This window comes from Orcinus orca, chromosome 3, assembly GCF_937001465.1.
Source record: "Orcinus orca chromosome 3, mOrcOrc1.1, whole genome shotgun sequence".
Lineage (NCBI taxonomy): Eukaryota > Metazoa > Chordata > Mammalia > Artiodactyla > Delphinidae > Orcinus > Orcinus orca.
Window position 1 is genome coordinate 156,714,670 of NC_064561.1, and position 13,972 is coordinate 156,728,641.

The following is a 13,972-nucleotide window of genomic DNA, read 5'->3' on the forward strand; positions in this document are numbered from 1 at the left end:
ACCCTTAGAAATTTTAACTCTCAGACTTGTGCACACTGAGCTTCCATAAATTCATCAACTACAGTTCAGGTTTTCCTACCCCAGTACTGGTTCCTGTGAAGATGGGTATCTGTTCTGGTGAATTGTGATTACCTGTATTCACCCGTGTCTCCAATTTCAGGGGCATCAGTCTGCCCTGTGACCTCACTTCTCTGACAGATCTAAGAAGAGTTACTGATTTTTCAGTCTGTTCAGCTTTTTTCTTGCTGTTAGGATGGAGACACCATTTCCAAGCGCCTACATACTGGACCAGAAACTGAAAGTCTTTGCTCAGGTTTTAACACTTATTTTAATGTTTAGTCTGGATTCCTGGGGTGACCCCTGTGTCTGCATAGCTTCGTGTTGACCCACTGACTTGGGAAGAGGTTGTGCTCAAATGCCTCCAGACTCTATGTCTTTCATCCTCTGTTGAGTGACCTGTATGTAGACTGGGGGGTACATTTAAAGCTCTGCCACATTTCAAGTCTCCTTTGCTTGTTACTTTCTGCTGGACTCTCCAATGTCCCCTGCATGTGTATGTGGTTTCCCAGTTGGCCAGGGATGCTGGAAAGCTCATCTAGCCTTTCTATGGCTCTCTCATTTCAAGGTTCCTCTGGTTAAAATTTATGACTGGCCTGAGACTGACACCAACCACTACAGCAAATTCAGGCTAACAAATATCAGGCGATCCCCAATTCATTTCCTACTAAGTTGGCCACTATTATCTGATAAATCTGTAGGTTTTTGCCCCTTGCTCTAAACTGAGTCAGCAGCCTCCTCTGCCAGCAAAGCTGCTGGTGCTCTTGGCTAGTTCCATGCTGATAAAATTGCTATTCTCAAGGACTAAGCTGGGGCAGTGGATGGATAGGAGTAGCCCCACGCAAGATGCCAGAAAGACTCTCTCTTTATCTAAAGCTCTAACAGGTTTTTGAGAATGATTTGCAATCTGTTTGTTGCTTATCTATTTCCAGTGCCCTGAAATGGGTGTTTTTGATCATTTTATTTAGTTTGTGTCTGTGTGTGTACGTTTGCTGTGTATGCTGAGAGCGTATACAGACCTCTTTACAAAGCCACAGCCAGAAGTCTCTGCCTCTGTTTACATTTTGATGTACACTTTGATGCAGTTCTACTTACTCTGCAGTTCATTTTTCATGTTTACATATATGTAAATATAAACAGTAGTATTTTCTGTGTCCTAAAAATGCAAGTTATTTTTTCCTTAATGCTGTTTTTTAAAATTAACCTTCTCTTTATTTAAAAAGTCTGGTCCTTTTATTTTATTTTATTTTAGCCACGCTGCGTGGCTTGCAAGATCTCAGTTCCCCGACCAGGGATTGAACCCGGGCCATGGCAGTAAAGCCCGGAATCCTACCCACTAGGCCAGCAGGAACTCCCCAAATCTAGCCCTTTTAAACATTACAAAATTCTATCTAGTTAATATACCAAATTTTCCTTTCATTTATTGATAAGTTTGTTTCTAATTTTTCACAATTACAAATACTGCCACAGTGAACATCCTTATACATGTTTCCTTTTCAATTTTACTAGATGTATCAAATTGGTCCCCCAATTTCATATCAGTTTACACTATCACTCCCACCAGCTATGAATGAGCAGACCTGTTTACCCACTGTCTGGCAAAAGCTAGATATTTTCAAATTTTTAAAATTTTTACATAGGATGGGTGAAAGCTTGATCTCATTACAGTTTTAAAATATATATAGCTGTAAGATGTGTGACATCCTGCCAAACTGCCCTTCAGGGAGTTTGTAATCAAATTGTTCTCATCAATCACAAATGTTACCCTTTTTAAAATGTTGACAATTTGATAGAAGAAAATTGGCATCTTTGCTGTTATATATTATTTCTTGATTATTGTAAAGTAAATGTAAATTTTAGCTCTTACATTTAGGACAATGATTCATTTTGAGTTAATGTTTATGTACAATATGAGAGTGTTTTGGGGGGTTTTTTGGCGGGTGGATACCAATTGTTCCAATACTATCTGCTGAAAAGACTATCATTTACACATTGAATTGCTTTTGCACCTTTGTCAAAAATTAATTGGCCATTAATTAATTAAGTCTATTTCTAGACTCTCCTTGTGTTCCAGTGATTCTGACTTATGTCTATCTCTTCACCAATACCACTCTTGCTAATTGTTGCTTTAGAGGAAGTCTTAAAATCAAGTGGTGTGATTCTCTCCAACTGTATTATTTTTAAAAATTGCTTTAGCTTCTTGGTTTCTTTGCTTTTCCATATAAATTTTAGAGTTGGCTTGTCTATATTTACAAAAATTGCTGCTGGGATTTTGATCATAATTGCATTAAATCCATTGACTGATTTGGGAAGAACTGACCTCTTTACTATATTGAGTCTTCCAATCCAAGAACACAGCGTGTCTCCATTTATTTAGGTCATCTCTGACCTCTTTGGTCAGGATTTTGTAGTTTTCAGGACATAGATCCTGTATATATTTTGTTAGATTTATACCTAAGTGTTTCACTTGGGAGGAGGGGACTATTGTAAATGATATCTTTAAAAATTTTGGTTTCCAGTTGTACCTTGCTAATATAGAAATATGACTGGTTTTTGTGTGTTGATCTTGTACCCTATGACCTTGCGAAGCTTAAACTCACTTACTAGATCTAGGAGATTTGTAGATTCCCCGGAATTCTAGATTCCTTGGCCAGTCAAGTTATCTACAAATAGAGACCATTTTACTTCTTCTAAGCTGTATGTCTTTTTCTTGCCTATTACACTGGCTAAGACTTCCAGTACTATGTTGAGTAAGAGTAGCGAGTGAACATCTTCCCCTTGTTCTTAAGGAACGCATTCACTCTTACCGTTAAACATGATGTTAGCTGTAGGTTTTTTGTACAGGCCTTTTGTCAGATTGAGGAAGTTCCCCTTCCATCATGAAAGGATGTTAAATTCCGTCACATGCTTTTTCTGCATCAATTGGCAAGATTCAGGTTTGAATACTGAACCAGCCTGACATTCTCAAGGAAAAAACCTCACTTGATCATGGTGTATTATTCTTTTTTTATATATTGCTATATATTTTGTTGAGGATTTTTTACATCTATGTGCATGAAAGGTATTGGTCTATAGTTGGTTTTTTTGTTTTGGTTTTGTCTTTTCTTCCAGTGTCTTTGCCTGATTTTGTTATCAGGGTGATGCTGGCCTCATAAGATGAGTTGGGAAGTAATCCCTCTTCCTCAATTTTATGAAAAGATTATGTAGGATGGGTGTTATTTCTTCTTTAAATGTTAAGTAGAATTACCCAGTGAAATCATCTGGGCTTGGAGATTTCCTTCTCAGAAAGTTAACTACAAATCCTTTTTTTTTTTTTTTTTTTTTAATAATTAGGGTCTATTTGGGTTATCTGTTCATCTTGGTTGAGTTTGTTTTTTATTTTATTTATGGTATTTCATGACAGGCACAAGTCTTAGGTCTTTTTATAATTAAACCTATCAATCTCTTCTTTTCTGGTATATCTTTTGTGCTCAGAGAGTTCTTTCCTCCAATTTTTAACTTCAGTACAACTTCATTCCAGTACTGTACTTTCTTCTGGCTAATTTATATATTTTTTAGTTTTGATGTAAAAAATATTAATCCATCTGGAATTCAGTGGATGCTAGGAGGTGACAATCCAGATTTTCCTTAAAGTTAAAAATTAGTATCCAAGAAAAGAATAAGGTGGCCTTGGAATCTCCTATCTCTATAATCATAAACTTTTTCTCATAAAAAACAAATTTTACATATTCACAAATAGATTAAATTTCTTAATAACCATAACTAATTTTTTTTGTATTTTTTGTAATAGATCTTTGTTGGAGTGTAATTGCTTCACAATACTGTGTAAGTCTCTGTCACACAACAAAGTGAATCAGCCACATGCACACATACAACCCCACATCCCCTCCCCGCTGGGCCTCCCTCCCACACTCCCCATCCCACCTCTCTAGGTATAGCAAAGCACCGAGCTGATCTCCCTGTGCTATGCTGCTGCTTCCCACTAGCTAACTGTTTTACATTTGGTAGTGTATATGTGTCGATGCTATTCTCACTTTGCTCCAGCTTCCCCCTCCCCGCCATGTCCTTCAGTGCACTCTCTATGTCTACATCTTTATTCCTGCCCTGACACTAGGTTCATCAGAATGAATCCAAAAATTCATTCATGGAATTTTTTTAGATTCCATATATATGTGTTAGCATATGGTATTTGTTTTTCTCTTTGACTTACTTCACTTTGTATGACAGATTCTAGGTCCATCCACCTCACTACAAATAACTCAATTTCATTTCTTTTTATGGCTAATATTCCACTGCATATATGTGCCACATCTTCTTTATCCATTCATCTGTCTGTGGACATGTAAGTTGGTTCCATGCCCTGGCTATTGTAAATAGACCTGCAATGAACATTGTCGTACATGACTCTTTTTGAATTATGCTTTTCTCAGGGCGTATGCCCACTAGTGGGATTGCTGGGTCATATGGTAGTTCTATTTTTAGTTTTTTAAGGAACCTCCATACTGTTCTCCATAGTGGTTGTATCAATTTACATTCCCACCAATTTTTTAAAAATCAAATATATAGATGGAGCACAAATACTGTGAGTATACACAGGGACATTTTTTAAATGAGCAAGATGATTAGCAAGAAAACACAGAATAAGAAGCTTCAATTAACATTCATGCTAAAGTAAACAATATTCAAAATGTCCAAATAACTTCTGAAAACTAAAAAACAAAAGTTTATTTAATAACATGGGGAAATACAAGAGTGGAAAAAAGTAGGACACAAAACTTTCCCTATAATATCCTCCCTCCTTCCCTCCCCCCCCCACACACATACACACACACACACACACACACACACACACACACACACACACACACTTTTCCTCTCTCTCTCTTTTTCTCATATATGACTGGAAAATAATGTCCACCAAAATGGATTACTTTTATAAGCAGAGAAAATCAACATTTAAAAAATATTTAAGTTACATTCTTTACAAATCCCAAACTCCTCCTGATAAACCACTGAATACATTAGTGTCCATTAAGTGGATCAAGCCAGGTGAGCATGGGACAGTGTCCTCCCTTACCAGTTCCTTTGCGTCTCTCCCAAAGCTACCCACTTTGAAAAGGATGACTCTGCCTAAGGAAGGACTACTGTTGGATGAGTTCATGACTTGGCTTTCCTCTAGAATCCCCAGTACCTCACTTTTGAATAGAAATCAAGAAAATTCTAGCTGCTACAAACATTCTCTCTTATAAGCCAGAGGAAGAGTCCAGGAGGTTGAGAGTGGAGGAAGGTGAGGAGAGGAGCCAATGTTTTTCTCTTTTATCACTGGATCTCCTCACTAACTGAGACACCTCAGGTCACATTCATAGCATGTAGGATTTCTACTCTTTATGCAGGTGAGTTTTGCTGAGACTCTAAGGGAATAAAGGAAATGGAAATCAGTTGATCTTACTGGTTTTTTTTTTTTTTTTTTTTGCGGTACGCGGGCCTCTCACTGTTGTGGCCTCTCCTGTTGCAGAGCACAGGCTCCGGACGTGCAGGCCCAGCGGCCATGGCTCACGGGCCCAGCCGCTCCGCGGCATGTGGGATCTTCCCGGACCGGGGCACGAACCCGCGTCCCCTGCATCGGCAGGCGGACTCTCAACCACTGCACCACCAGGGAAGCCCGCCAATCTTACTGGTTTTGATGTTCCAACTAATTTGGGGAGATATGATTGTGCCTAAATTCATGCATAAAGGATTTCCTACAAAATGGTATCCAGTCTTATCTTTCCATCACAGACATGAATAGCTACTTATAATCTGTCCATATTGATAGATAGACCATTCCATTTGCCAATGTGCTTCCCTCCTGTGACCAGGAAATGTTAATATCTGCAAAACCACCTCTTCTACTTACCCCTCTGTTGGGCCTCTTCAGACATGGCATAAGCCTTGGTTAGTAACGTGCTTGCCTCTGCAGCTTGGGGGCTGACTTCAGTGAACAAAGAAACACAGATAGAATAGGCCTGGAATAGAGAAAATCACGACAAGGTAAGTACCCAAATGACAGTGTTTCACTGTGGATTTTATAGTAGCTCTCATAGAATTGTTAGTTGACTGAAAGCTGATATGTATATAATCATAGAGTTATGCGAGAGATGAGTTTGAGTCCCAGCTCTGCTACTTCCTAGCTGTGAGCCTTGAGCAAGTAATTTTACCTTCATATGTAGAAGGAATATTTAGTTTCCATTGATTAGGGTTTGGGAAAGATTAAATGAGATGGTGCATGTAAAACACTGGGCACAGTACCCTTCACATGGTAAATTCTCAGTAAATGTTAGCTATGATTACTTTTATTATATTTCATAGCAAAAATAAAGTCATAACTTTAGCTCAGCCTCTCAAAGGCTCAGTATCAAAAAAAAGTCTAGGGTTCCCTGGTGGCGCAGGGAACACACAGGCTCTGCATTTGTCAAATTACTTACGTACAAGCAAAACACACTTACGGTGGTTTAACCATAAACTTTGAGATACAATCAGCTAGACTAGTTTAAAGGACAAATGACGACATTGCACCAAAATATCATAAATTTTCATTTAAAAAGTCCTTTGTGGGCTTCCCTGGTGGCACAGTGGTTGAGAGTCTGCCTGCCAATGCAGAGGACACGGGTTCGTGCCCCGGTCCGGGAAGATCCCACATGCCGCGGAGCGGCTGGGCCCGTGAGCCATGGCCACTGAGCCTGCGTGTCCGGAGCCTGTGCTCTGCAACGGGAGAGGCCACAACAGTGAGAGGCCCACGTACCACAAAAAAAAAAAAAAAAAAAAAGTCCTTTGCATTTGCTAAAGACTTAAGTTCAGTTGTCCCTATGGCTTTCTTCCCTGGAGTAGACTTTCTCAGCTCCCTCTTCCCAGTACAGATAGAGGTGAGGGAAGCCTGGTAGGGGAAATGCTGTCTTAAATCAGGTCACACAGTGGATAGGCCCACTGTGAGTCGTTGTTCTCTGTCCAGGTCATTTAAAGTTGAGAAAGGTCTCTTGTGTGGATCTGGAGGAAAATCAATCCCATCCCCTGTTCTGAGAAGCCCAAGTGTCCCTGGCCCTGGGAACTGGGCCTGGGGCCAAACAAGCCCACCTGGCCGGGGCTTCAGCCAACCCACCTACCTGCTGCAAGTACTGGATGGCCTGGTCATGGTTCCTCCTCAGCTGCTCGATCTGAGCAATTTCCTCATAAAGACCAACCAGATCTGATGTCCTAACACCCTTAGCAGCAATAACATTGTCAACTGCCTTTTCAAAGTATGCCAGAGCTAGGTTTAACCTGCGGTTGGCCAAGGAGGCTTTATAAGAAAAGGGACAAGAATGGAAAGTCACAGAGAGGCCACTTGCTTTGCAGATGCACAAGGAACCGATTCTAAGAACTAAACGATTTGGTCTTCATAGGCCAATCATGTGAGTGGCTGGCTCAAAACCTAGCCTTGTTGTAAACAAACTCCTACTAAGCTGCATTTTACCCACCAGATTCCACTGACTACCATTCATCAAACCCATTAATATATCATGCTATAGTCTAATTTTATAAAAAAGCAAAGGGAAAAGATGGTCTATGGCAGTTCATAACATGTGATAATTTACCCATAAACAAACACTTTCGAAAATCAAAATAAAATTTTATTACCTCTGGCTGCCTCTCTTTTAGGCCAAAGCAGAGGTTTTCCTTTGTTTGATTTAGTTTAGTTTATTCCTCCTCAGTTAAAAATGAGAGAGGATAGAGAAAACAGTGTAAATCCCCCCCCAAAAGGGGATGGCTAAATCATGGCACACCATACAACAAGATACTTCAGACACTAATCCTGTTTCCTTTCTAGACTAATGTGGAGAAAAAATTTTAATGTGCTAAGTTCAAACTACAGTTATAAAACTATACTTAAAATATAAACCTGGTAAGACCTTCAAGATGGCAGAGGAGTAAGACGTGGAGATCACCTTCCTCCCCACAAATACATCAGAAATACATCTACATATGGAACAGCTCCTACAGAACACCTACTGAACACTGGCAGAAGACCTCAGACCTCCCAAGACAAGAAATTCCCCACGTACCTGGGTAGGGTAATAGAAAGAAGAATAAACAGAGACAAAAGAATAGGGACGGGACCTGCACCAGTGGGAGGGAGCTGTGAAGGAGGAAAGGTTTCCACACACTAGAAGCCCCTTCGCGGGCGGAGACTGCAGGTGGCGGAGTGGGGAAGCTTCGGAGCCGCGGAGGAGAGCGCAGCCACAGGGGTGCGGAGAGCAAAGCGGAGAGATTACCGCACAGAGGATCGGTGCCGACCAGAACTCACCAGTCCGAGAGGCTTGTCTGCTGACCCGCCCGGGTGGGCGGGGGCTGGGAGCCGAGGCTCGGGCTTCTGTCGGATCCCAGGGAGAGAACTGGGTTGGCTGCGTGAACACAGCCTGAAGGGGGCTAGTGTGCCACAGCTAGCTGGAAGGGAGTTCAGGAAAAAGTCTGGAACTGCCAAAAGAGGCAAGAGACCATTGCTTTGGGGTGCGTGAGGAGAGGGGATTCAGAGCGCCGCTTAAATGAGTCCAGAGACGGGCGCGAGTCGCGGCTATCAGCACGGACCTCAGAGACAGGCATGAGACGCTAAGGCTGCTGCTGCCGCCACCAAGAAGCCTGTGTGCAAGCGCAGGTCACTCTCCACACCTCCCCTCCCGGGAGCCTGTGCAGCCCGCCACTGCCAGGGTCCCGTGATCCAGGGACAACTTCCCCGGGAGAACACACAGCGCGCCTCAGGCTGGTGCAATGTCACACTGGCCTCTGCCGCCACAGGCTCGCCCCGCATCTGTACCCCTCCCTCACCCCGCCCTCCCCACCGCCTGAGTGAGCCAGAGCCCCCGAATCAGCTGCTCCTTTAACCCCGACCCGTCTGGGCGGAAACAGATGCCCTCAGGCGACCTACATGCAGAGGCAGGTCCAAGTCCAAAGCTGAACCCCGGGAGCTGTGTGAACACAGAAGAGAAAGGGAAATCCCTCCCAGCAGCCTCAGGAGCAGCGGATTAAATCTCCACAGTCAACTTGATGTACCCTGCATCTGTGGAATACCTCAATAGACAATGAATCATCCCAAATTGACACAGTGGACTTTGGGAGCAACTGTAGACTTAGGGTTTGCTGTATGCGACTGACTGGTTTCTGCTTTTATGTTTACTCTTAGTTTACTATTTAGAGTTTATTATCATTGGTAGATATGTTTATTGATTTGGTTGCTCTCTTCCTTTCTTTTTTTTATATGTAGATATATATTTTTTTCCTTTTTTCCTTTTTGTGAGTGTGTATAGGTATGCTTCTTTGTGTGATTTTGTTTGGATAGCTTTGCTTTTACCATTTGTCCTAGGGTGCTGTCTGTCCGTTTTGGGTTTTTTTTTTTGGTATAGTTTTTAGCGCTTGTTATCATTGGTGGATTTGTTTTTTGGTTTGGTTGCTCTCTTTCTTTCTTTCTTCTTTTTTTAAAATTATTTTTAGGTTTTTTTTATTTGTAACATTTAAAAAATTTTTTATTTTAACAACTTTCTTTCTTTTTATTTTATTTTTTCTTTCCTTTTTTCTCCCTCTTCCTCTGAGCTGTGTGACTGACAGGGTCTTGGTGCACCAGCCGGGTGTCAGGCCTGTGCCTCTGAGGTGAGAGAGCCACGTTCAGGACATTGGTCCACCAAAGACCTCCTGGCTCCACATAATATCAAATGGCAAAAGCTCTCCCAGAGATCTCCTTCTCAACGCTTAGACCCACCTCCACCCAACAACCAGCAATCTACAGTGCTGGACACCCTATGCCAAACAACTAGCAAGACAGGAAAACAAACCCACCCATTAGCAGAGAGGCTGCCTAAAATCATAATAAGGTCACAGACACCCCAAAACACACCACCGGACACGGTCCTGCCCAACAGAAAGTCAAGATCCAGCCTCATCCACGAGAACACAGGAACCAGTCCCCTCCACCAGGAAGCCTACACAACCCACTGAACCAACCTTAGCCACTGGGGGCAGACACCAAAAACAACAGGAACTACAATCCTGCAGCCTGCAAAAAGGAGACCCCAAACACAGTAAGTTGAGCAAAATGAGAAGACAGAGAAACACACCGCAGATGAAGGAGCAAGGGAAAAACCCAACAGACCAAACAAATGAAGAGGAAATAGACAGTCTACCTGAAAAATAATTCAGAGCAATGATACTAAAGATGATGCAAAATCGTGAAAATAGAATGGAGAAAATACAAAAAACGTTTAACAAGGACCTAGAAGAAATAAAGAGCAAACAAACAATGATGACCAACACAATAAATGAAATTAAATATTCTCTAGAAGGAATCAATAGCAGAATAACTGAGGCAGAAGAATGATAAGTGACCTGGAAGATAAAATAGTGGAAATAACTACTGCAGAGCAGAATAAAGAAAAAAGAATGAAAATAATTGAGGACAGTCTTAGAGACCTCTGGGACAACATTAAACACACCAACATTCGAATTATAGGGGTCCCAGAAGAAGAAGAGAAAAACAAAGATACTGAGAAATTATTTGAAGAGATGATAGTTGAAAATTTCCCTAATATGGGAAAGGAAACAGTCAATCAAGTCCAGGAAGCACAGAGAGTCCCATACAGGATAAATCCAAGGAGAAACATGCCAAGACACATATTAATCAAACTATCAAAAATTAAACACAAAGAAAAAATATGAAAAGCAGCAAGGGAAAAACAACAAATAACATACAAGGGAATCCCCATAAGGTTAACAGCTGATCTTTCAGCAGAAACTCTGCAAGCCAGAAGGGAGTGGCAGGACATATTTAAAGTGATAAAAGGGAAAAACCTACAACCAAGATTACTCTACCCAGCAAGGATCTCATTCATATTTGATGGAGAAATTAAAACCTTTACAGACAAGCAAAAGCTAAGAGAATTCAGCACCACCACACCAGCTTTACAACAAATGCTAAAGGAACTTCCCTAGGCAGGAAACACAAGAGAAGGAAAAGACCTACAATAACAAAGAATCAACCCTAAACAATTAAGAAAATGGTAATAGGAACATACAAATCAATAATTACCTTAAATGTAAATGGATTAAATGCTCCCACCAAAATACACAGACTGGCTGAATGGATACAAAAACAAGAGCCATATATATGCTGTCTACAAGAGACCCACTTCAGACCTAGGGACACATGCAGACTGAAAGTGAGGGGATAGAAAAAGATATTCCATGCAAATGGAAATCAAAGGAAACCTGGAGTAGCAATTCTCATATCAGACAAAATAGACTTTAAAATAAACACTATTACAAGAGACAAAGAAGGACACTACATAATGATCAAGGGATCAATCCAAGAAGAAGATATAACGATTGTAAATATTTATGCACCCAACACAGGAGCACCTCAATATATAAGGCAAATGCTAACAGCCATAAAAGGGGAAATCAACAGTAACACAATCATAGTAGGAGACTTTAACACCCCACATTCACCAATGGACAGATGATCCAAATGAAAATAAATAAGGAAACACAAGCTTTAAATGATATATTAAACAAGATGGACTTAATTGATGTTTATAGGACATTCCATCCAAAAACAACAGAATACACTTTCTTCTCAAGTGCTCATTGAACATTCTCCAGGATAGATCATATCTTGGGTCACAAATCAAGCCCTGGTAACTTTAAGAAAATTGAAATCATATCAAGTATCTTTTCCGACCACAATGCTATGAGACTAGATATCAATTACAGGAAAAAAATCTGTAAAAAATACAAACACATGGAGGCTAAACAATATACTACTTAATAGTAGTAGATCACTGAAGAAACCAAAGAGGAGATCAAAAAATACCTAGAAACAAATGACAAAGAAAACACAACGACCCAAAATGTATGGGATGCAGCAAAAGCAGTTCTAAGTGGGAAGTTTATAGCAATACAATCCTACTTCAAGAACAAGAAACATCTCAAATAAACAACCTATCCTTATACTTAGAGCAATCAGAGAAAGAACAAAAAAAAAACCCAACATTAGCAGAAGGAAAGAAATCACAAAGATCAGATCAGAAATAAATGAAAAGGAAATGAAGTAAACAATAGCAAAGCTCAATAAAACTAAAAGCTGGTTCTTTGAGAAGATAAACAATATTGATAAACCATTAGCCAGACTCATCAAGAAAAAAAGGGAGAAGACTCAAATCAATAGAATTAGAAATGAAAAAGGAGAAGTAACATGGACACTGCAGAAATACAAAGGATCGTGAGAGATTACTAAAAGCAACTATATGCCAATAAAATGGACAACTTGGAAGAAATGGACAAATTCTTAGAAAAGCACAACCTTCCAAGACTGAACCAGGAATAAATAGAAAATATAAACAGACCAATCACAAGCACTGAAATTGAGACTGTGATTAAAAATCTTCCAACAAACAAAAACCCAGGACCAGATGGCTTCACAGGCGAATTCTATCAAACATTTAGAGAAAAGCTAACACCTATCCTTCTAAAACTCTTCCAAATTATAGCAGAGGGAAGAACACTCCCAAACTCATTCTACAAGGCCACCATCACCCTGATACCAAAACCAGACAAGGATGTCACAAAGAAAGAAAACTACAGGCCAATATCACTGACGAACATAGATGCAAAAATCCTCAACAAAATACTAGCAAACAGAATGCAATAGCACATTAAAAGGATCATACGACATAATCAAGTGGGGTTTATCCCAGGAATGCAAGGATTCTTCAATATATGCAAATCAATCAATGTGATAAACCATATTAACAAACTGAAGGAGAAAAATCATATGACCATCTCATTAGATGCAGAAAAAGCTTTTGACAAAATTCAACACCCGTTTATGATAAAAACCCTCCAGAAAGTAGGCATAGAGGGAACGTCCCTCAACATGATAAAGGCCATATATGAGAAACTCAGAGCCAACATCATTCTCTATGTTGAAAAGCTGAAACCATTTCCTCTAAGATCAGGAACAAAACAAGGCTGTCCATCCTCACCACTATTATTCAACATAGTTTTAGAAGTTTTAGCCACACCAATCAGAGAAGATAAATGAAAGGAATCCAAATTGGAAAAGAAGAAGTAAAGCTGTCACTGTTTGCAGATGACATGACACCATACATAGAGAATCCTAAAGATGCTACCAGAAAACTACTAGAGCTAATCAATGAATTTGGTAAAGTTGCAGGATACAAAATTAATGCACAGAAATCTCTTGCATTCCTATACACTAATGATGACAAATCTGAAAGAGAAATTAAGGAAACACTCCCATTACCATTGCAACAAAAAGAATGAAATACCTAGGAATAAACCTAGCTAAGGAGACAGAAGACCTGTATGCAGAAAACTATAAGACACTGATGATAGAAATTAAAGATGATACAAACAGATGGAGAGATATACCATGTTCTTGGATTGGAAGAATCAACATTGTGAAACTGTCTATACTACCCAAAGCAATCTCCAGATTCAATGCAATCCCTATCAAACTATCAATGGCATTTTTCACAGAACTAGAACAAAAAATTTCACAATTTGTATGGAAACACAAAAGACCTCAAATAGCCAAAGCAGTCATAAGAAAGAAAAACAGAGCTGGAGGAATCAGACTCCCTGACTTCAGACTATACTACAAAGCTACAGTAATCAAGACAATATGGTACTGGCACATAAACAGTGGAACAGGATAGATCAATGGAACAGGATAGAAAGCCCAGAGATAAACACACACACCTATGGTCAACTAATGTATGACAAAGGAGGCAAGGATGTACAATGGAGAAAAGAGAGTCTCTTCAATAAGTGATGCTGGAAAAACTGGACAGCTACATGTAAAAGAATGAAATTAGAACACTCCCTAATACAA

The 13,972-nt window shown here is 40.1% G+C and overlaps 1 protein-coding gene and 1 long non-coding RNA gene across 3 annotated transcripts in view; one reads left to right on the forward strand and one right to left on the reverse strand.

Annotated features, from left to right (window-relative positions):
* The window catches only part of TTC23L (tetratricopeptide repeat domain 23 like), a 130,802-nt gene that overhangs the window by 95,050 nt on the left and 21,780 nt on the right, over positions 1-13,972 (reverse strand). The window contains exons 6-8 of one of the 2 annotated variants that reach the window (XM_049708024.1): positions 10,531-10,532; positions 7,197-7,372; positions 5,954-6,062 (exon numbers count right to left, since the gene is read on the reverse strand). In XM_049708024.1, the coding sequence (XP_049563981.1) occupies positions 5,954-6,062; positions 7,197-7,372; positions 10,531-10,532 (287 nt within the window). Of the gene's footprint in view, positions 1-5,953; positions 6,063-7,196; positions 7,373-10,530; positions 12,019-13,972 lie in introns of those variants that run through there. The other variant, XR_007476451.1, reaches the window with a different exon arrangement.
* LOC125964003 (uncharacterized) overlaps positions 1-13,972 on the forward strand; it is a 223,063-nt gene that overhangs the window by 41,083 nt on the left and 168,008 nt on the right. The window lies entirely within an intron of this gene.